General features: G+C 47.1%; 1 protein-coding gene across 1 annotated transcript in view; it reads right to left on the bottom strand.

Moving 5' to 3' along the window:
* Positions 1-1,142: 1,142 nt before the first annotated feature.
* Positions 1,143-24,484, bottom strand: part of LOC143298185 (small subunit processome component 20 homolog) — a 95,279-nt gene continuing 71,937 nt past the window's right edge. Inside the window, exons 49-64 of the mRNA XM_076610934.1 lie at positions 24,180-24,327; positions 22,625-22,741; positions 20,597-20,767; positions 19,032-19,163; positions 18,397-18,507; positions 14,903-15,052; positions 13,367-13,486; positions 11,915-11,977; positions 10,363-10,488; positions 9,625-9,736; positions 7,176-7,297; positions 5,889-5,960; positions 3,091-3,231; positions 2,354-2,474; positions 1,909-2,054; positions 1,143-1,347 (exon numbers count right to left, since the gene is read on the bottom strand). Coding sequence (XP_076467049.1) covers positions 1,249-1,347; positions 1,909-2,054; positions 2,354-2,474; positions 3,091-3,231; positions 5,889-5,960; positions 7,176-7,297; positions 9,625-9,736; positions 10,363-10,488; positions 11,915-11,977; positions 13,367-13,486; positions 14,903-15,052; positions 18,397-18,507; positions 19,032-19,163; positions 20,597-20,767; positions 22,625-22,741; positions 24,180-24,327 — 1,951 coding nt within the window. The 3' untranslated portion in view covers positions 1,143-1,248. The remainder of the gene's footprint in view (positions 1,348-1,908; positions 2,055-2,353; positions 2,475-3,090; positions 3,232-5,888; positions 5,961-7,175; positions 7,298-9,624; positions 9,737-10,362; positions 10,489-11,914; positions 11,978-13,366; positions 13,487-14,902; positions 15,053-18,396; positions 18,508-19,031; positions 19,164-20,596; positions 20,768-22,624; positions 22,742-24,179; positions 24,328-24,484) is intronic.

Consider the following 24,484-nt stretch of genomic DNA (forward strand, 5'->3'; position numbering starts at 1 on the left):
CCCTCCCAAGTCCCTCGCTTTCTCCCCACTTCGTCTCCTCTGGGTTTTTTTTTCACTTCCCTCTATTATGTGGTTTGATTCACCATGTGTGTGTGTGTGCGTGCGTGTGTGCGCGTGTTTTGTTGTGTGTGCGCGCGCACACATTTTGTGAACCATGGGAGATAATTTTATGTTAACACGTTAATAGCACTGGTTACTTCCCTTGCAAAAATACTGCAGCAAACACACAAAACACTCGCGCGCGCACTTATATAATATAATGTATGTGTACGTGTGTGCGCTCGCGCGCGCATGTGCGCGTGAGCCCGCATGAATGTGTGTGTGTGTCTGTAGGATGTTGGGAGCTCTGTGTCCATGTATGTGCAGTTCAATGAGATCACCACAATTCAACACTATAATTATTTCCACACACTAAACTCGGCCATGGGAGAAAAAACCACCCTCACCCCACTTCTACTCAGACAACCACCATCTGTACTCACACAACAAACAGAGAATTTCATTGTGCATTTTATTTACAAATTATCAAACGTCACCCTTTCAAATGTACATGGTCCAAACATTTGTCAATAACACTTTCTTCAGTGATCCACTGGATAATTTATTTCCCATGCAGCATGATCATCCTTTCACTTGTACACAGCACACACATGTGTCAGCAACAAATGCAGGCACCAATTGTGTACAATGTATTTCCATGCAATAAAATCATCCTTTCGGATATACACGGTACACACATTTGTCAAAGACAATTTCAAACAGCATGGTTTACAACCGAACGGCAGACGGTGTTGGTAAAGAAATCACTTTGGCTCTTTACTTCGATTTCGTTCAGCAAACACTGTCCTTTTATTTGTTTATGGTTTTAGTCACACGCCTATGTATACAACACAAACACACACACACACACACTTTCGCACACACACACACATACACACACACATTTTCACACACACACAACACACACACACCTTCACTTACTCGCACACATACACAGTAATTCCCCCCTCCCCCCACACACACCCCTCCTTCCCCTCGATTTTTTTTTTTTCCTACCCTCGTCTAATATCACTTATAGTGAAAAGACGTTAAACTAAAGAATGAATACACACACACACACTGGCACACAAACACAAACACACACATTCACACACATATGCACACTGACACACACACACACATATGCACACTGACACACACACACGCACACACGCACACACTGACACACACACACACACACACAGCGTTTCATCTTTTCTTCTGGTGTCTGTCCCTCTTGACCGGTTTCTTCCTCTTCAGGTTTTTCTTCAGTCTCTTGGCCGCCGACACTTCCGGGTTGTTCACCGCCTGTGGAGAACAGAAATACAGTAAGATATCACGTGATATGACGCGACATGACAAGATGCAATACGACATGATACAATATGAAATCCTACAATGCAATGCAACACAGTTTCAGTTTCTCATGTAGGTGCCACTGGGTTCAGACAAATGCATGTATGATACACCACATCTACTAGGCAGATGCCTGACCAGCAGCATAACCCAACACGCACACACACACACACAAACATTCACACACACACAAAGTGATAGACAAACACACACTCAAACACACAGCAGAAACATACACTACCCCACCCCCACCCCCACACACATATTCACACAGTCACACACACACACAGTGGACACATACATACACACACACTCACACAGAGTGTTGAAAGCACACACACAACACACACACATGCATACAGAAACACAAACAAACACACACACACACACACACACTGACAGAGTCACACACACACACACACACACACACAAAACCTCACCCCGTTCCAAACACCCCGACCCCCACGTTCCCACCAGTGACACGCCACACACACGTAAGGGGGACCAACTTACGGCGATGGCTCTCTTCTGTTTGCGTTTCTCCTTGGTTTCACGGTGCTTCTCCTGCACCTGGGAGTAGGCCTTGGTGAACACCTCCACTCCCGCCTTCCTCTTCAGCCACTCCATCACCTCCTGGGCCAGCTTCTTCAGGGTCTCCTCTGTCATCGTCATTATTATCACCATGATCATTATTGTCATCTTTATCATCATCATCATCATCATCAATATCAACCTCATCATCATCGTTATCGTCAATGTCAACATCATTATTGTCATTATCATCAATATTTAACATCATTCTCACCAGCATCAACACCATAATCAATATTCAACAACATCATCATTATCATTGTCAATATTCAACACCATTAAGCCTGTGATTAAAAACCACAACACAGTAAACAAACAAACAAAAAAACAAAAAATTTTTAAGAAAAAAAGGACGGCCGTTCCTTACCCTTGCCGATGTTCTCAGCCTCCCTCATGAGGGCAGGCAGCACGGAACCCAGAATCGAACCCACAACCTCCGCGTCAAACTCCTGGCTCACAAACGCCAGCCACTTGAACACGTGGGCACGCTGACACACACACACAAAACACACACATAATGTTATTTGATAAAACAGGAAGTGGTGTTCTATTGAATAAGTCTCTGTCTCTCACTGACACTTTACAAAAAAGAACAGCTGTGAAAGCTGCAAATGAGTGGTGCATACATTGCTGTTTGCTGACAATTCACTATTTCACCATGTCCCTCATCATTATCTCATCACTATTTCACCATGTCCCTCATCATTATTTCACCATGTCCCTCAGTAAACAGCTGTGCACATTCCCAAATGGTCCTTTACTCCTAATGAACTCCAGAGATACTAAACCAGTCCAGACCTTCTGTCCTTTACCAAGCCTCTGGTCGAAGGAATCAACTCGTGTCGGAAGTAACTTTCACTGTTCGAATGACGGCTCAGCCGCCGATATTTTCTCCCCCTTGTTAACAGTGTCATTGTCCTGTACATGTGGTATGCTTCAATACGTGTGTATACACAATCATATATGTGTGTACATGTATAAGAATGTGTGTGTGTGTGTACGTGTGAGAGAGAGTATGTGTGTGTGTGGGGGGGGGGGGGGGGGGGGGAGGTGGTTGGAAACTCCACAAGAAAAACAGAGAAAAAAACAGGTCAGTGCCCTCACCTTGATGGTGGCCTGTGAGTTACTGATGCTCTCAAAGTTGGCCTCCTTGATCAGCTTCTTGGCCATCCACGTCACCGACACTCCGGCCGGGTCAGAGGTCGTGTGGTACACCCTGGCCACTGTCGCCATGTTCTTCATGATCTACACACACACACACACACACACACACACGCGCACAATCACACGCACACACCACATGCACATACTGTGAGGATACATACACATGCATACGCACACACACACAAGCACCCACGCATGCACATACACACACAAACACTCACGCACACCAAACACACACACACACAAACACTCACACACACCAAACACACACACGCACACACACACCAAGCACACCAAACACACACACACACCAAGCACACCAAACACACACACACACTAAACACACCAAACACACACACACCAAGCACACCAAACACACACACACACAAACACTCACGCACACCAAACACACACACGCACACACACACCAAGCACACCAAACACACACACACACTAAACACACCAAACACACACACACCAAGCACACCAAACACACACGCACACCAAGCACACCACACACACACACCAAGAACACACACACACACACCAAGCACACCAAACACACACACCAAGCACACCAAACACACACACACACACACCAAGCACACCAAACACACGCACACACACCAAGCACACCAAACACACGCACACACACCAAACACACGCACACACACACACCAAGCACACCAAACACACGCACACACACGCACACACACACACACACCAAACACACACACACACCAAGCACACCAAACACACACACACACACACACACACACGAAGCACACCAAACACACACACACACACACACCAAGCACACCAAGCACACACACACACACCAAGCACACCAAACACACACACACCAAGCACACCAAACACACACACACACCAAACACACCCACCAAGCACCACCACACACACCAAACACACACACCAAGCACACCAAAAAACACACACACACACACCAAGCACACCAAACACACACACGCACACACCAAGCACACCAAACACACACACACACACCAAGCACACCAAACACACGCACACACACACAGCAAGCACACCAAACACACACACACACACAACACACAAACCACACACACCAAGCACACACGCACACACACACCAAGCACACCAAACACACACGCACACACACACACCAAGCACACCAAACACACACACCAAACACACACACCAAGCACACCAAACACACACACACACACCAAGCACACCAAACACACACATCAAACACACACACACACATACCAAGCACACCAAACACACACACCAAACGCACACACACACACCAAACACACACACACACACACACCAAGCACACCAAACACACACACACACCAAGCACACCAAACACACACACACACACCAAGCACACCAAACACACACACACACACCAAGCACACACACACACACACACACCAAGCACACACACACACACCAAGCACACCAAACACACACACACACACCAAGCACACCAAACACACACACCCAGAACACCAAACACACACACACCAAGCACACCAAACACACACACACCAAGCACACCAAACAACACACACCAAGCACACCAAACACACACACACACCAAGCACACCAAACACACACACCAAGCACATCAAACACACACACACCAAGCACATCACACACACACCAAGCACATCACACACACACACACCAAGCACACCAAACACACACACCAAGCACATCAAACACACACACCAAGCACACACACACACTAAGCACACACCCATACACACCAAGCACACCAAACACACACACACCCAGCACACCAAACACACACCAAGCACACCAAACACACACACACACATCAAGCACACACCAAACACACACACACACCAAGCACACACACACCAAGCACACCAAACACACACCAAACACACACACACATCAAGCACACCCACACACCCACCAAGCACACCAAATGTACACCAAATACACACACACACACACACACACCAAGCACACCAAGCACACCAAACACACACACACACCAAGCACACCAAACACACACACACACACCAAGCACACCAAACACACACACACACACACACAAAGCAAACCAAACACACGCACACACACCCAGCACACCAAACACACACACCCAGAACACCAAACACACACACACACCACGCACACCAAACACACACACACACACACACCAAGCACACCAAACACCACACACACACACACAGCAAGCACACCAAACACACACACACACACAACCAAACACACACGCACACACACCAAGCACACCAAACACACACACACACACACCAAGCACACCAAACACACACACACCAAACACACCAAACACACCCACACGCACACCAAACACACACACACACACACCAAGCACACCAAACACACACACACACACACCAAACACACCAAACACACACACACACACACCAAGCACACCAAACACACACACACACACACCAAACACACACACACACACACACACACACACACCAAGCACACCAAACACACACCAAACACACACCAAACACACACACACCAAGCACACCAAACACACACACACACACACACCAAGCACACCAAGCACACACACACACACCAAACAAACACACACACACACCAAACACACACCAAACACACACACACAAAACACACACCAAACACACACACACACACCACACACACACACACGCACACCCCCCCCCCAAACATCACCCTACCTGCAGTGCTAACTCCTCGTCCAACAGAGGTGACTGTAGTTGTACACACAGTGTCTGCACCAGCTGTTTGGCCTGTCACAGTACACATCATCATCATCATACACAGTGTCTGCACCAGCTGTTTGGCCTGTCACAGTACACATCATCATCATCATCATACACACAGTGTCTGCACCAGCTGTTTGGCCTGTCACAGTACACACCATCATCATACACACAGTGTCTGCACCAGCTGTTTGGCCTGTCACAGTACACATCATCATGATCACACACAGTCCCTGCACCAGCTGTTTGGCCTGTCACAGTACACATCATCATCATCATACACAGTGTCTGCACCAGCTGTTTGGCCTGTCACAATACACATTATTATCATCATCATACACAGTGTCTGCACCAGCTGTTTGGCCTGTCACAGTACACATCATCATACACAGTGTCTGCACCAGCTGTTTGGCCTGTCACAGTACACATCATCATCATCATCATCACACACAGTGTCTGCACCAGCTGTTTGGCCTGTCACAGTACACATCATCATCATCATCATACACAGTGTCTGCACCAGCTGTTTGGCCTGTCACAGTACACATCATCATACACACAGTGTCTGCACCAGCTGTTTGGCCTGTCACAGTACACATCATCATCATCATCATCATCATCATACACAGTGTCTGCACCAGCTGTTTGGCCTGTCACAGTACACATCATCATCATCATACACACAGTGTCTGCACCAGCTGTTTGGCCTGTCACAGTACACATCATCATCATCATCATCATCATCATACACACAGTGTCTGCACCAGCTGTTCGGCAAAGCAATCCTTCACTCAAGGATCAGAAAATTTCTTTTACACAAAGAAAAAATTAAACAGAAACATTACAAAGCATAGCTTATCCTGTGAACAGAACATTTCTTTTTTACCACGGGAAAACATTTCAAAGCAGTGCTTGTCGCATGAACAGAAATTTTCTTCCACAACAAGGAAATGTTGAAAGCAGGGTTTCTCTCTCTCTCTCTCTCATGAACTGAAAAAATTATTTTACAGCACAGAACAGAATTGCAACAGAAACATTACAAAGCAAGACTTCTCTTGTCAAGTGAAATGTTACAGCAGGAAACATAAAATAGAAACGACACTTCTTCCGTGAACAGAAAGTTTATTTCGCAACGGGGGGGAAATGTTGAATAGAAAAAAACATAGAGCCAGGCTTCTCAAAGATCACTTTTTTTGTTTGTTTTTTTTCCCAGCAAGGACAAACACCGCGAGAAGAACTGACCTTGGGGGCGGGCAGGTAGGTGTCAAGGTCAGGGCCGGCGGAGCTGAGCACCTGTCCCATGATCTGACAGGTCAGCAGGCGTACCCAGCTGTGGGTGTGTAGCAGGTGACTCTGCACGTACTCTGCACACACACACACACATATATCATTTTCTGACATCAGAAAACACTTACACATACTATTATTTACTCACTTATGTGCACAAGCAGTGACTTTTTTCTCCCCCTCCTTGTCTGATATCACTTACAGTGAAAAGACATTAAACAAAAGAACTTCTTCTTCTTGTGTTCATGGGCTGTAACTCCCACGTTCACTCGTATGTACACGAGTGGGCTTTTACGTGTGTGACCGTTTTTACCCCGCCATATACGCAGCCATACTCCGCTTTTGGGAGTGTGCATGCAGGGTATGTTCTTGTTTTCATAACCCACCAAACACTGACATAGATTACATGATCTTGAACGTGCGTATTTGATTTTCCCTCATACACTGCCAGACCGAAGTTCATCTGTCACAGTCACAGTGTGGGCAGTCCACAGGGAGCAAACACACACACACACACCTACCCAGACACTCCTACCCAGACACACACATACACCTACCCAGACACACACATACACCTACCCAGACACACACCTACCCAGACACACACACACACCTACCCAGACACACACACACACCTACCCAGACACACACATACACCTACCCAGACACACACACCTACCCAGACACACACATACACCTACCCAGACACACACATACACCTACCCAGACACACACACACACACCTACCCAGACACACACACACACACCTACCCAGACACACACATACACCTACCCAGACACACACACACACACCTACCCAGACACACACACACACACCCAGACACACCTACCCAAACACACACCTACCCAAACACACACCTACCCATACACACACATACACCTACCCATACACACACCTACCCAGACACACACACACACCCCTACCCAGACACACACACACACACACCTACCCAGACATACAGATCCAGACACACACACACACCAACCCAGACATGCACATACACACATACACCTACCCAGACACACACACACATCTACCCAGACATACACATACACCTACCCAGACACACACACACACCTACCCCGACATACACATACACACCTACCCAGACACACACAGACACACCTACCCAGACACACACACACACACCTACCCAGACACACACACTACACCAACCACAGACCACACACACACACACACCTACCCAGACATCACTACACACAACACCTACCAACACACACACCACCTACCCAGACATACACCAACACACTACACACACACACCCAGAACACACCCACCAGACACACATACACACAACACCTACCCAGACACACACACACCTACCCAGACACACACACACCTACCCAACACACACACACCTACCCAGACACACACACACACACACCCAACCAACACACACACACACACCTACCCACAGCACACACACACACACTACCAGACACACACACACCTACCCAGACATACACACACACAACACACACCTACCCAACACACACACACACACCTACCCAGACACACACACACCACCCACACACACCTACCCAGAACACACACACCTACCCAGACACACAACACACACACCCAGACACACAACACACCTACCCAGACACACACACACACCCAGACACACACACACACACTCTACCCAGACACACACACCTACCCAGACACACATACACACACACACACACCTACAACACCTACCCAGACACACACACCTACACACCTACCCAGACACACATACACACACACACACACCTACACACCTACCCAGACACACACACCTACCCAACACACACACACACACCTACCCAGACACACACCTACACACCTACCCAACACACACACACACACCTACCCAGACACACACACCTACCCAGACACACACCTACACAGACACACACACACACACCTACACACCTACCCAGACACACACACACACACCTACCCAGACACACACACACACACTACCCAGACACACACACACACACCGACACACCTACCCAGACACACACACACACACCTACCCAGACACACACACACACACCTACATACCTACCCAGACACACACACACATCTACCCAGACACACACACACACACCTACACACCTACCCAGACACACACACCTACCCAGACACACACACACACACCTACCCAGACACACACCTACACACCTACCCAGACACACACACACACACCTACCCAGACACACACACCTACCCAGACACACACATACACACCTACCCAGACACACACACACACACCTACCCAGACACACACACACCTACCCAGACACACACACACACACACACACCTACCCAGACACACACACACACAGACCCAGACACACAGACACCTACCCAGCAGTCTGTGAAGGTCGGTCCAGGCGGCCAGCTTGGCAAGGTCAAGGACGCCCATCACCTTGCGGATCAAGGTCATCAGCAGGAAATAGAACTGGTCCTGCTCACTCTCCTGCACACAGCGACAGGACCGTGGTGATGTCACTTCACGTTTCACATTTAAACTTTTCCTCACAGATGAAGGGAAATTTCCTTGCAAGCATGTAAAAACACAATATACAAGCCACAAAGATGCACCTGCAGGTAACCCCCACCCCCACCCACCTCTCCCGATGTGTGAACATGAACATACAGCACACATGCTTGCACACACATAGACATGCACTTGTGATCCCTAACTACTTAGCCCCTGCCCCACCCCCCTTCAACCTTTGACCTTCATCATGTCCCCTCCACTGCTGGTTCAGCCATGGCCTGATCCTGTGCTGACATCTCTGTGTTAAAGTGTAATACAGTGCAGTGCAATGCAATACAATACAACACAATAGTGAATACAACACAGCCCAATACAATACGACACAACACAGTACAAAGTACCTGCTCCAAAACAGAAAAAGAAAAAAAAGAAATACTAAACATGCACTAAATCAGTGCTGATGAACACAACACACACACAACGACACGCTCCACACACACACACACACAAAATGACACACTCCACACACACACACACACGACACGCTCCACACACACATACACAACGACACGCTCCACACACACAACACACGCCGTGCTCACCGCGTCCGAGGAGAGGTCCCTGTCAAGGACCAGAGGGAAGACATCCTGTCGGCGCGCAGTGAAGTCCCCTGTTTCCACCTCCACAAACAGTCCACACAGCTGTACCCCCACACTGCACAGCCTCACCTGTCAACAACACACACAGCTGTACCCCCACACCTGTCAACATCACACACAGCTGTACTCCCACACTGCACAGCCTCACCTGTCAACATCACACACAGCTGTACCCCCACACTGCACAGCCTCACCTGTCAACAACACACACAACTGTACCCCCACACTGCACAGCCTCACCTGTCAACAACACACACAGCTGTACCCCCACACTGCACAGCCTCACCTGTCAACAACACACACAGCTGTACCCCCACACTGCACAGCCTCACCTGTCAACAACACACACAGCTGTACCCCCACACTGCACAGCCTCACCTGTCAACATCACACACAGCTGTACCCCCACACTGCACAGCCTCACCTGTCAACAACACACACAGCTGTACCCCCACACTGCACAGCATCACCTGTCAACAACACACACACCTGTACTTCCACACTGCACAGCCTCACCTGTCAATAACACACACAGCTGTACCCCCACACCTGTCAACAACACACACAGCTGTACCCCCACACTGCACAGCCTCACCTGTCAACAACACACACAGCTGTACCCCCACACTGCACAGCCTCACCTGTCAACAACACACACAGCTGTACCCCCACACTGCACAGCCTCACCTGTCAACATCACACACAGCTGTACCCCCACACTGCACAGCCTCACCTGTCAACATCACACACACAGCTGTACCCCCACACTGCACAGCCTCACCTGTCAACATCACACACACAGCTGTACCCCCACACTGCACAGCCTCACCTGTCAACATCACACACAGCTGTACCCCCACACCTGTCAACAACACACACAGCTGTACCCCCACACTGCACAGCCTCACCTGTCAACAACACACACACCTGTACCTCCACACTGCACAGCCTCACCTGTCAACAACACACACAGCTGTACCCCCACACTGCACAGCCTCACCTGTCAACAACACACACAGCTGTACCCCCACACTGCACAGCCTCACCTGTCAACAACACACACACCTGTACCCCCACACTGCACAGCCTCACCTGTCAACAACACACACACACACACAGAGGATTGTTTTTGGTTGGAATGTGTGTGTGGTGGAGAGGGGGAGGGAGGAGTGTGTGTGTGTGTGTGTGCGCAACCTCACCTGTCAACAACACACACAGGGTTGTTGTTTTTTTGTTGTTAAGTTTTTTTTGGTTGGAATGTGTAAAGAGGGTAAGGGAGAAGTGTGTGTGTGTGTGTGTAGGTGTGTGGGGATGTGGGTGTGTCACAGTGTGGGTCTGGATGTTTGGGGGCGGGGGGTGGAGGGGGAGTTTGTGTGTGTGTGTGTGTCACAGTGTGCGGGGTGAGTGCGTCACAGTGTGGGTGTGTATGTGTGTGTGGAAGGTGTGTGGGTGTGGGTGTAAGGGCGTTTGTCAACAGAAAGCCTGACATCATTACCTTTTCCTCAGCTAGCCACTTGAGAACCAAGGAGAACAGGTTGTCCCTGCTGGTCACGTCAATCTGTAACACACATCAAAATAATAATAGCAATAACGGTATTTATATAGCGCTGAATCTTGTGCAGAGACAAATCAAAGCGCTTTCACATCAGCCATTCACATGCATGCATAACTCTATAAACTTGAGAAACTGAAGACAAAGAAGAGGCAGGGAAGGAGGCTATCTTGGAAAGAGGTGGGTTTTGAAGCCAGACTTGAAAGAGCTGAATGCGGAGACCTGACGAAGCGAAAGAGGAAGTTCATTCCAAATGCAAGGTCCAGAGACAGAGAAAGAATGGCGGCCAACAGTGGAGTGTTTGAATCTGGGTATGCATAAACAGAGTGTATCCGAAGCCAATCGTAGAGAGCGAAATGGGGTGTAGAGGTGAAGGCAGCCACAGAGATAGGAAGGGGCAGATTTGTGCATACATTATGACATAGACTGCTGATCTTGTACTTTATCCGGTGTGAGACAGGGAGCCAATGGAGACGTTGCAAAAAGAGGAGTGATGTGCTCAGATCTTTTCTTTCTGAGGATGAGTTGGGCAGCAGAGTTTTGTATGCGCTGAAGGGACTGAATGGATGAAGCAGGCAAACCAGACAACAGGGAGCTACAGTAGTCTTGACAGGTCTGACTGATAAAACTGATGGACAGTGTGTTGTCAAGGGCAATGCCGAGGTTCCTGACTGAGCTGGAAAGAGGGATGGATGTGCTGCCAAGTTTTATTGTGTCAGTTGCGATGGAAGAGAGTTTTTGTTTAATTCCTATGATGATTACTTTGGTTTTGTCCATGTTCAATTGTAACTTAATAAGAGTCATCCAGTTTTGAATGTCCAGGAAGCAGTCGGATGTTTCTTGCAAGAGCGAGGGCAAATTTTCAAGGGTATCACTTTTCTGAAGTTGAGTGTCATCAGCATAAGAATGATGACTGACATTGTGGTGGTTGATAATTTCAGCGAGAGGAGCAGTGTACAGTGCGAAGAGCAATGGGCCTAAAACAGATCCCTCTGGAACTCCATTTCAACTTTAACAGGTTCAGACTGACATTTATTAACTATGACAGACATCACCTAGTCAGTCCTGCTGCTCTGGGCTGTTTAACATGCACAACACAGTCGTGCATTGTATGTAAGCACATGCTTACACATACAGACACGTACACACACACACACACACACAAACATAACTCACTCATGTTCACTCACTGACACACACACACACACACACATCACCTGCCCAGATACACACCAAACCTCCCCCCCCCACTAACCCCCCCCCCTGCCCCCCCCCCCACACACCTAACCTATCCCCCTCTACCTCCACCCCCCACAGCCTCCCTCCAATACACACACACAAGCACACACACACACACACACACACAAGCACACACCCTGACAGTCGAGCACTGACCTTCTCCAGGAGAGTTTTGATGGTGGCAATGGCCAGCTCACGACAGGCGCTGGCTCCGTCAGCGTACATACAGGTGGCCAGCGGCAGGAAGAACAAACCACAGTACTCCTGCAGGATCTCCTGTTTCGGGGGAAGGAGTGGGGGGTGGGGGTGGGGGTTAGGGGGGGACACAAAGCATGGGGTCAGTTCTCTGTCACCTTTGTTCATCAGTTTGGAACATGTATAACTAAGTTCTCTGTCCATCAGTTTGGAACATGTATAACTAAGTTCTCTGTCACCTCTAAGTTCTCTGTCACCTCTGTCCATCAGTTTGGAGCATGTATAACTAAGTTCTCTGTCACCTTTGTCCATCAGTTTGGAACATGTATAACTAAGTTCTCTGTCATCTTTGTCCATCAGTTTGGAACATGTATAACTAAGTTCTCTGTCACCTTTGTCCATCAGTTTGGAACATGTATAACTAAATTCTCTGTCACCTTTGTCCATCAGTTTGGAACATGTATAACTAAGTTCTCTGTCACCTCTGTCCATCAGTTTGGAACATGTATAACTAAGTTCTCTGTCACCTTTGTCCATCAGTTTGGAACATGTATAACAAAGTTCTCTGTCACCTTTGTCCATCAGTTTGGAACATGTATAACAAAGTTCTCTGTCACCTTTGTCCATCAGTTTGGAACATGTATAACTAAGTCCTCTGTCACCTCTGTCCATCAGTTTGGAACATGTATAACTAAGTTCTCTGTCAACCTCTGTCCATCACTTTGGAACATGTATAACTAAGTTCTCTGTCGCCTCTGTCCATCAGTTTGGAACATGTATAACTAAGTTCTCTGTCAACCTTTGTCCATCAGTTTGGAACATGTATAACTAAGTTCTCTGTCACCTCTGTCCATCAGTTTGAAACATGTATAACTAAGTTCTCTGTCACCTCTGTCCATCAGTTTGGAACATGTATAACTAAGTTCTCTGTCACCTCTGTCCATCAGTTTGGAACTTGTATAACAAAGTTCTCTGTCACTTTTGTCCATCAGTTTGGAACATGTATAACTAAGTTCTCTGTCAACCTTTGTCCATCAGTTTGGAACATGTATAACTAAGTTCTCTGTCACCTTTGTCCATCAGTTTGGAACATGTAAAACTAAATTCTCTGTCACCTTTGTCCATCAGTTTGGAACATGTATAACTAAATTCTCTGTCACCTTTGTCCATCAGTTTGAAACATGTATAACTAAGTTCTCTGTCACCTTTGTCCATCAGTTTGGAACATGTAAAACTAAATTCTCTGTCACCTTTGTCCATCAGTTTGGAACATGTATAACTAAGTTCTCAGTCACCTCTGTCCATCAGTCTGGAACAGTTTGTTGTGATTTTAGAGCCCTTTATTTCATGAATGACTTAAGTTCTCAGGCATCCTGATGGTGACTGACCTCATCAACATGCGACTGACCTCATTGACCTCATCAATATACAACTGACCTCATCAACAAGCGACTGACCTCATCAATATGCTTCTGACCTCATCAACATGCGACTGACCTCATCGAAGGTGGAGAAGATGGCACGGAGCACCCTGAGGGCCGACAGTCGCCCGGCCTCGTGTTCGTAGCTCAGCTGGTGGATGTAGAAGGCAAAGTGCTTCTCCAGCTTCCGGCCCAGCGGGTAGTCCCTCAGGTACTGCAGGACCACCTGCACACAACAGGTACCCGGGGGTGACTGTCAGGGTCAGGTGGAAATGATGTCATCACACACAACATGTAAAGGTTAAAGGTCCCATGGCTTTTTTTTATGACCATCAGGACAGTGAATTCATATTCATTTTTTAGGGCTCTGCATAAAAAAGGCAGGGACCAACCCTCTCCTTTTGGCCGTTTAAACCTCAACCACTACCCCCCCACACCCCCAAGTCAGGCAGCCATTCACACCTAGGTGGCGTGAGGAAAATCAAGGCAAGGACAGAACACCGAGCCAGTGAGGCCATCGTGGACTCTCTTGGTAAAGAGAGAGGGAATGTATCGTAACTTGGGCAAGACACTCTCTACTTCCTATCAAATTCCAGCACAGACACAACAGCAGCTGCCTCTCCTGCTGTTCCAGTTTCAGTAGCTCAAGGAGGCGTCACTGCGTTTGGACAAATCCATATATGCTACACCACATCTGCCAAGCAGATGCCTTACCAGCAACGTAACCCAACACGCTTAGTCAGGCCTTGAGAAGAAAAAAAGAAAAAAGAAAAAAAAGAGATAAATACATAAAAAAAGGAACAACTACTACTAATAATAATAAGTATAAGGCGCAAAAACTTGATGAAGTCAACAATAAGCGTACAAAATAAAATAAATTAACTAAATAACTAACTAAATAATAATAATTTATAAAAAATAAATAAATAAAATAAATAAATGAATAAATAAAATAAATAAATAAAAAAAGACAACAATGACAGTCTGAGACAACTGATTATCATACAATAAAACTTTCGATTCCTAGCATCCTTAGCGTCCTGAACGACAGAATGTTCACCCAGGAGGACGTTCCTCTTGCTGTGGTTCTTCAATGCTGCCTGATAAAAGACTAAGGGCATGACACCTTTCTTCCGTCACTGCTGCTGTGTGCACATGTCAAAGGATCGGTATAAGGACAAGCCCGGAACTTCCCTTTTTGAGGAAGTGTCTGGATGTGTTCCAACGAACAGGAGGAGTTTGTATTATACTCCATGTTTGGTGTTACATATACTTACCATGTCAAACTGATGCAAACTAAGCCTATTGGTTTGCTCTGATTGGCCAAATTTCGCGCGGCTAACAGTGAAAAGACGGGCCCACCCGCTCACAGCCAATCAAACGCCTCTAAAAACTATAAGCGCTTAACTTTTATTTACCAGTGTGCTGACTGAGTTGGTAGCATAAGCAGCACTGACTTAAAGTTGTGTACCTTGTGTGTGAAGAGAGCTACCACTCTTTTGTCTTTTTTCAAACTTTTTTTTCAATTTTTTGTACAGACATGTATACAATATACAGAAAACAGCATGAACAAACAGTAACATCCAATGAGCAACAGGAAAATGGATAGAAGGATTAAAAGATGAAAATAATAATAATAATAATAATAAAAGGAAAAAAGAGAAAAGAAAACAGATTAATTAACCAACTAGTCTACTTGACCAATCATTCAACCAATCAATATTGACAATAGTAACAGTAGTAGTGGTGATGATTTCACTTGTAATAGCAGTGAAATAATTAATAATAATAATAACATAGTATCAATAATAATGAAACCAGTAATAACATAACAATAGCATCAATTATGTTAATTACTGCAACAGCAACCAGTCTTTGTTGTTTGTTGACATGAATAACAATGGAACCAGTAATAACGTAGCAACAGAATCTATTACATCAACTACTACAATAGCAACCACTCTTTGTTGTTTGTTAGACATGAATAACAATGGAACCAGTAATAACGTAGCAACAGCATCAGTTACGTCAACTACCACAACATCTACCATCTCTGTTGTCTGTAAGACATAAATAATAATGAAACCAGTAATAACGTAGCAATAGCATCAGTTACGTCAACTACCACAACATTTACCGCTCTTTGTTGTCTGTTAGACATGAATAATAATGAAACCAGTAATGACATAGCAACAGAATCAATTACATCAACTGCTACAATAGCAACCAGTCTTTGTTGTTAGACATGAATAATAATGAAACCAGTAATAACGTAGCAATAGCATCAATTGCATCAACTACCACAACAGCAAAGACTGTTGTTAGACATGAATAATAATGAAACCAGTAATAACGCAGCAACAGCATCAGTTACGTCAACTACCACAACATCTACCACTCTTTGTTGTCTGTTTGACACAGTGGGCACACAGTAAGTAGGGACGCTGTGTTGTCTGTTTGACACAGTGGGCAGACAGTAAGAAGGGACGCTGTGTTGTCTGTTTGACACAGTGGGCACACAGTAAGTAGGGACGCTGTGTTGTCTGTTTGACACAGTGGGCACACAGTAAGTAGGGACGCTGTGTTGTCTGTTTGACACAGTGGGCAGACAGTAAGAAGGGACGCTGTGTTGTCTGTTTGACACAGTGGGCACACAGTAAGGAGGGACGCTGTGTTGTCTGTTTGACACAGTGGGCAGACAGTAAGGAGGGACGCTGTGTTGTCTGTTTGACACAGTGGGCAGACAGTAAGGAGGGACGCTGTGTTGTCTGTTTGACACAGTGGGCACACAGTAAGTAGGGACGCTGTGTTGTCTGTTTGACACAGTGGGCACACAGTAAGGAGGGACGCTGTGTTGTCTGTTTGACACAGTGGGCAGACAGTAAGTAGGGACGCTGTGTTGTCTGTTTGACACAGTGGGCAGACAGTAAGGAGGGACGCTGTGTTGTCTGTTTGACACAGTGGGCAGACAGTAAGGAGGGACGCTGTGTTGTCTGTTTGACACAGTGGGCAGACAGTAAGTAGGGACGCTGTGTTGTCTGTTTGACACAGTGGGCACACAGTAAGGAGGGACGCTGTGTTGTCTGTTTGACACAGTGGGCACACAGTAAGTAGGGACGCTGTGTTGTCTGTTTGACACAGTGGGCAGACAGTAAGAAGGGACGCTGTGTTGTCTGTTTGACACAGTGGGCAGACAGTAGGGAGGGACGCTGTGTTGTCTGTTTGACACAGTGGGCAGACAGTAGGGAGGGACGCTGTGTTGTCTGTTTGACACAGTGGGCACACAGTAAGTAGGGACGCTGTGTTGTCTGTTTGACACAGTGGGCAGACAGTAAGGAGGGACGCTGTGTTGTCTGTTTGACACAGTGGGCAGACAGTAAGTAGGGACGCTGTGTTGTCTGTTTGACACAGTGGGCACACAGTAAGTAGGGACGCTGTGTTGTCTGTTTGACACAGTGGGCAGACAGTAAGGAGGGACGCTGTGTTGTCTGTTTGACACAGTGGGCAGACAGTAAGAAGGGACGCTGTGTTGTCTGTTTGACACAGTGGGCAGACAGTAAGAAGACGTACCTCCCGACACTGCACCTTGAGGTGACTGGCCTCAGCAGTGATGGACATGGTCTCCACTGTGCTCAGCAGCTCATGGAGCTCCGGCACGTTCAGTCGCCGCTTCAGGATCGCCTGTCATTCGAACCGCACACAGCACACGTCATTGTCGGGTTAAAACGCATGATTGTGCATACACATACATGCGTGTGTGCACAAATACACACACAGGTATACACGCAAGTAACATCTACATTATTTCTATTCCTCATACATGCATATACATCACTCACACATACACAAACACACAAAGCCAAGTCACACACTGTACGCATACTCAAGCATATATGTACAAACACACACACACACACCCTACACACACACAAACACACACACCTACAACACACACGTGTTGAAATACACATCCATGATCCACCCACACAACAGGCACACAAATACACACAGACAAATCACACTCACACAAACACACACACACACACACACACACTCAAACCAAACACACACACACAAACCAAACAAACACACACACACACACACACACACACAAACACACACACACAAAACACACACACACACACACACACACCAAACACACACACAAACCAAACACACACACACACACACACACACACACAGACCTTAATCACAGAGAAGGCAGTACTCTGGCGGGTGTGGTCATGAATGTCCTCCTCACAATACGTCAGCAACACCTGCAGATGTTCGTTCGTCAGCTTGTGGTACTTCACGTCCCGCACCAAGACGGTCACCGCCTGTCAGACAGTGAGTCACCACACGTGTACAGTCATTGACGGATTTGTTGTTATTGGTTTGGGTTTTTTTTTTTACTCTTTTGTTTGTGTATCTCTATTGATTCTCAGAGTCATTTTGAGCTTCTAGGTTGGTTCATTAGTGGTGTGTGTATTTTGTATTTGTATTTCTTTTTATCACAACAGATTTATCTGTGTGAAATTTGGGCTGCTCTCCCCAGGGAGAGCAATTCGCTACACTACAGCGCCACCCATTTTTTTGTATTTTTTCCTGCGTGCAGTTTTATTTGTTTTTCCTATCGAGGTGGATTTTTCTACAGAACTTTACCAGGAACAACCCTTTTGTTGCCGTGGGTTCTTTTACGAGCGCTAAGTGCATGCTGCACATGGGACCTCGGTTTATCATCTCATCCGAATGACTAGCGTCCAGACCACCACCAAGGTCTAGTGGAGGGGGAGAAAATATCGGTCGCTGAGCTGTGATTCGAACCAGCGCGCTCAGATTCTCTCGCTTCCTAGGCGGACGCGTTACCTCTAGGCCATCACTCCACTTTGTGTGTGTGTGTGTGTGTGTGTGTGTGTCCCGACATCTCTGTCAATACTTGTACATTCACGCAATATGCTGGCACCACTGCTGACCACTGCATGAACACAACCAACAGGTGTGTAACTCCCCCACCTGACAGCATCAAACTGACACCTGTTGCTTTCCACCCGAGCGTGGCAGTGTGCGGGGGACTCAAAATGAGTGACACAGGAGTAACGCCACTGAGACAGTATAGATGATGGTGCAGCAAAAAAATATTTTAAAAAAACAAATAAACCTAAACTGAACAAGAGAGGCAAGGCCTTCAAGACTCACTTGTGATAAATTAAGTCCCCTAGCATTAATTACAGAGAAATTTCCCTTTTTTACTATCTGCACCAAAACGTTTGCAAAATACATAAAAATTCCATGCTTAGCAAAAGAAGTTCCTGTTTGAAAAAAAAAAGATAATAATGACTGCCCTTGTTGTTGTGTTGAATATCAGATCAAAGTGCCAAGTTTAGAGAATACAAAAAATATAAATATAACAGTAAATGCAGGTTGCATATAATTAGGCTTCTTTTTATATTTTTTTGTGCCCATCCCAGAGGTGCAATATTGTTTTAAACAAGATGACTGGAAAGAACTGAATTTTTCCTATTTTTATGCCTAATTTGGTGTCAACTGACAAAGTATTTGCAGAGAAAATGTCAATGTTAAAGTTTACCACGGACACACAGACACACACACACACACACACACACAGACAACCAAACACCGGATTAAAACATAGACTCACTTTGTCTGCACAAGTGAGTCAAAAAGCAAAACAAAACAAAACAAATAAAAACAACAAAAATCCGTGCTTTCCAAACACACCACCAAGGGCAGCAACCCCTCCACCCCTCACCTTGAAGCAGGTGAAGACCAGCTCCTGGTTGTCCCCCTTGGCAGCGCCGGCGGAGGCGTAGTTCTTGAGGAGGACGAAGAGCAGGGCGGCCACCTTGTTGATCTTCTTCTTCAGCGTGGGCAGCGGGAAGGTCAGCAGCCACTCGAAGCACCGCAGCACCGCCGAGTTCACCTGCACCGCAACATGCAACACTCCATTAAAGCCACTCAAAGCACCGCAGCACCGCCGAGTTCACCTGCACCGCAACATGCAACACTCCATTAAAGCCACTCAAAGCACCGCGGAGTTCACCTGCACCGCAACATGCAACACTCCATTAAAGCCACTCAGAGCACCGCCGAGTTCACCTGCACCGCAACATGCAACACTCCATTAAAGCCACTCAGAGCACCGCCGAGTTCACCTGCACCGCAACATGCAACACTCCATTAAAGCCACTCAAAGCACCCCAGAGTTCACCTACACCGCAACATGCAACACTCCATTAAAGCCACTCAAAGCACCGCAGCACCGCGGAGTTCACCTGCACCGCAACATGCAACACTCCATTAAAGCCACTCAAAGCACCCCAGAGTTCACCTACACCGCAACATGCAACACTCCATTAAAGCCACTCAAAGCACCGCAGCACTGCGGAGTTCACCTGCACCGCAACACTCCATTAAAGCCACTCAAAGCACCACAGAGTTCACCTGCACCGCAACATGCAACACTCCATTAAAGCCACTCAAAGCACCGCCGAGTTCACCTGCACCGCAACATGCAACACTCCATTAAAGCCACTCGAAGCACCGCAGCACCGCCGAGTTCACCTGCACCGCAACATGCAACACTCCATTAAAGCCACTCGAAGCACCGCAGCACCGCCGAGTTCACCTGCACCGCAACACTCCATTAAAACCACTCAAAGCACCCCAGAGTTCACCTACACTGCAGAGTTCACCTGCACCGCAACATGCAACACTCCATTAAAGCCACTCAAAGCACCGCAGAGTTCACCTACACTGCAGAGTTCACCTGCACCACTGAGTTCACCTACACTGCAGAGTTCACCTACACTGCAGAGTTCACCTGCACCACAGAGTTCACCTGCACCACTGAGTTCACCTACACCGCAGAGTTCAATCCTCTCCTTCCACCACTGTATCATCATGATACGATACAATGCCACACCATATGATACAATGCGATGCAATGCCACACCATATGATACAATACAATATGATACAATGCCACACCATAGGATACAATGCGATGCAATGCCACACCATAGGATACAATGCGATGCAATGCCACAGCAAATGATACTATATGATATGATACAATACAATATGATACAATACGATACCATGCAATGGACACAACACAAGACTCACCCTGACGTATTTCAGAGACAGACACTCCATGAGGGACACAACACAACACAACACAACACAACACACGACTCACCCTGACGTATTTCAGAGACAGACACTCCATGAGGGACACAACACAACACAACACAACACAACACAACACAACACACGACTCACCCTGACGTATTTCAGAGACAGACACTCCATGAGGGACACAACACAACACAACACAACACAAGACTCACCCTGACGTGTTTCAGAGACAGACACTTGATGAGGGACACAACACAACACAACACAACACAACACAACACACGACTCACCCTGACGTATTTCAGAGACAGACACTCGATGAGGGACACAACACAACACAACACAAGACTCACCCTGACGTATTTCAGAGACAGACACTCCATGAGGGACACAACACAACACAACACAACACACGACTCACCCTGACGTATTTCAGAGACAGACACTCCATGAGGGGCACAACACAACACAACACAACACAAGACTCACCCTGACGTATTTCAGAGACAGACACTCCATGAGGGACACAACACAACACAACACAACACAACACAAGACTCACCCTGACGTATTTCAGAGACAGACAATCCATGAGGGACACAACACAACACAACACAACACAACACAACACACGACTCACCCTGACGTATTTCAGAGACAGACACTCGATGAGGGACAGCACCAGAGGCTCCAGAAAACCCAGGTGCTCCGCGCTGCTCGACTGGAGCGCTCCGTTCTTCAGACTGGAGTGCAACAACTGGAACACATTGTGACACATTACTAATCACCACCATCACCATCATCACAATCATCATCATCATCTTCTTCATCATCAGTACAATCATTAATAAATATCATCATCATCATCAATATCATCATCATCAATATCATCATCATCATCATCACCATCATCATCATTGTCATCATCAGAACAGAAGGAAGGAAAGGAAGAAAACGTCCAATGGAAGAGAGAACAGAAGGGAGGGAACAATGGAGAAAGAGAACAAACACAGACAGACAGAGAGAAAGAGAAATAAAGAAAGAAGGAAGGAAGGGTAAAAGCAAATCACAATGAGAAGACAGCTGTCTCCAGTCCCTGAGTGAAGCCCGTCCTGTTGCTCCACTCATCCTTTCTGCACCTCCCCCCCCTCCCCCCCGGCCCCCCAACCCCCACCAACAAAACAAAGACCATCACACACATCACAGTTCACATACCATGATGATCATCACATCCCCCCCCCCTCCCCTCCCCCAACCCCCCCCAACAAAACAAAGACCATCACACACATCACAGCTCACATACCATGATGATCATCACATCCCCCCCCCCCCCCTCCCCCAACCCCCACCAACAAAACAAAGACCATCACACACATCACAGTTCACATACCATGATGATCATCACATTCCCCCCCCCCTCCCCCCAAACCATACCAACAAAACAAAGACCATCACACACATCACAGTTCACATACCATGACGATCATCACATTCCCCCCCCCCCAACCCCCACCAAGAAAACAACGACCATCACACACATCACAGTTCACATACCATGATGATCATCACATTCACCCCCCCCCCTCCCCCAACCCCCACCAACAAAACAAAGACCATCACACACATCACAGTTCACATACCATGATGATCATCACATTCACCCCACCCCCCCACCCCCCTCCAACCAACAAAACAAAGACCATCACACACATCACAGTTCACATACCATGATGATCATCACATTCCCACCCCCTCCCCTCCCCCAACCCCCACCAACAAAACAAAGACCATCACACACATCACAGTTCACATACCATGATGATCATCACATTCCCCCCCCCTCCCCTCCCCCAACCCCTACCAACAAAACAAAGACCATCACACACATCACAGCTCACATACCATGACGATCGTCTCATTCAAAAACACTGCAGCAGAAGCAGCGGTCGTCATAATCATTCTCACACATCCTTCCTCACAGCTATGATATTCAATTGATACACACACTGACACACATCCTTCCTCACAGCTATGATATTCAATTGGTACACACACTGACAACAGCAATGATAACCTCTCAACCCCCAACCACCAAAGAAGGAACACACACTCCCACACACACACACACCCACACACACTCATACACAAACACACACACCAAACAAAAAAACTAAAAACAAAGGGAAAGAACTCACCACCAGACCGAACTCCACAAGCACATCCAGAGTTGTCTTCTTGTTGGCGCGGGGCTTGACGCCGCCACGAGGGGTCGCCTTGGGCAGCAGCAGACAACTCTCAGGTTTCTGCGGCTTGGGCAGACCACTGGGCTCGCTGCTTGGGATGCTGTTGATTAAAAAAAAGATTTTTTTTTTATTTTTTTTTTTTTGCTGCTCCTACATCTGCACCATTTCAGTGGCATTACTGCCACGCCGCTCATTCCGAGTTCCCCATCATACAGTCACACCCAGGTTCATCTGTCGCAGTCCCAGTGCCTGCAGTC

Source organism: Babylonia areolata, chromosome 23 (assembly GCF_041734735.1).
Source record: "Babylonia areolata isolate BAREFJ2019XMU chromosome 23, ASM4173473v1, whole genome shotgun sequence".
NCBI lineage: Eukaryota > Metazoa > Mollusca > Gastropoda > Neogastropoda > Buccinidae > Babylonia > Babylonia areolata.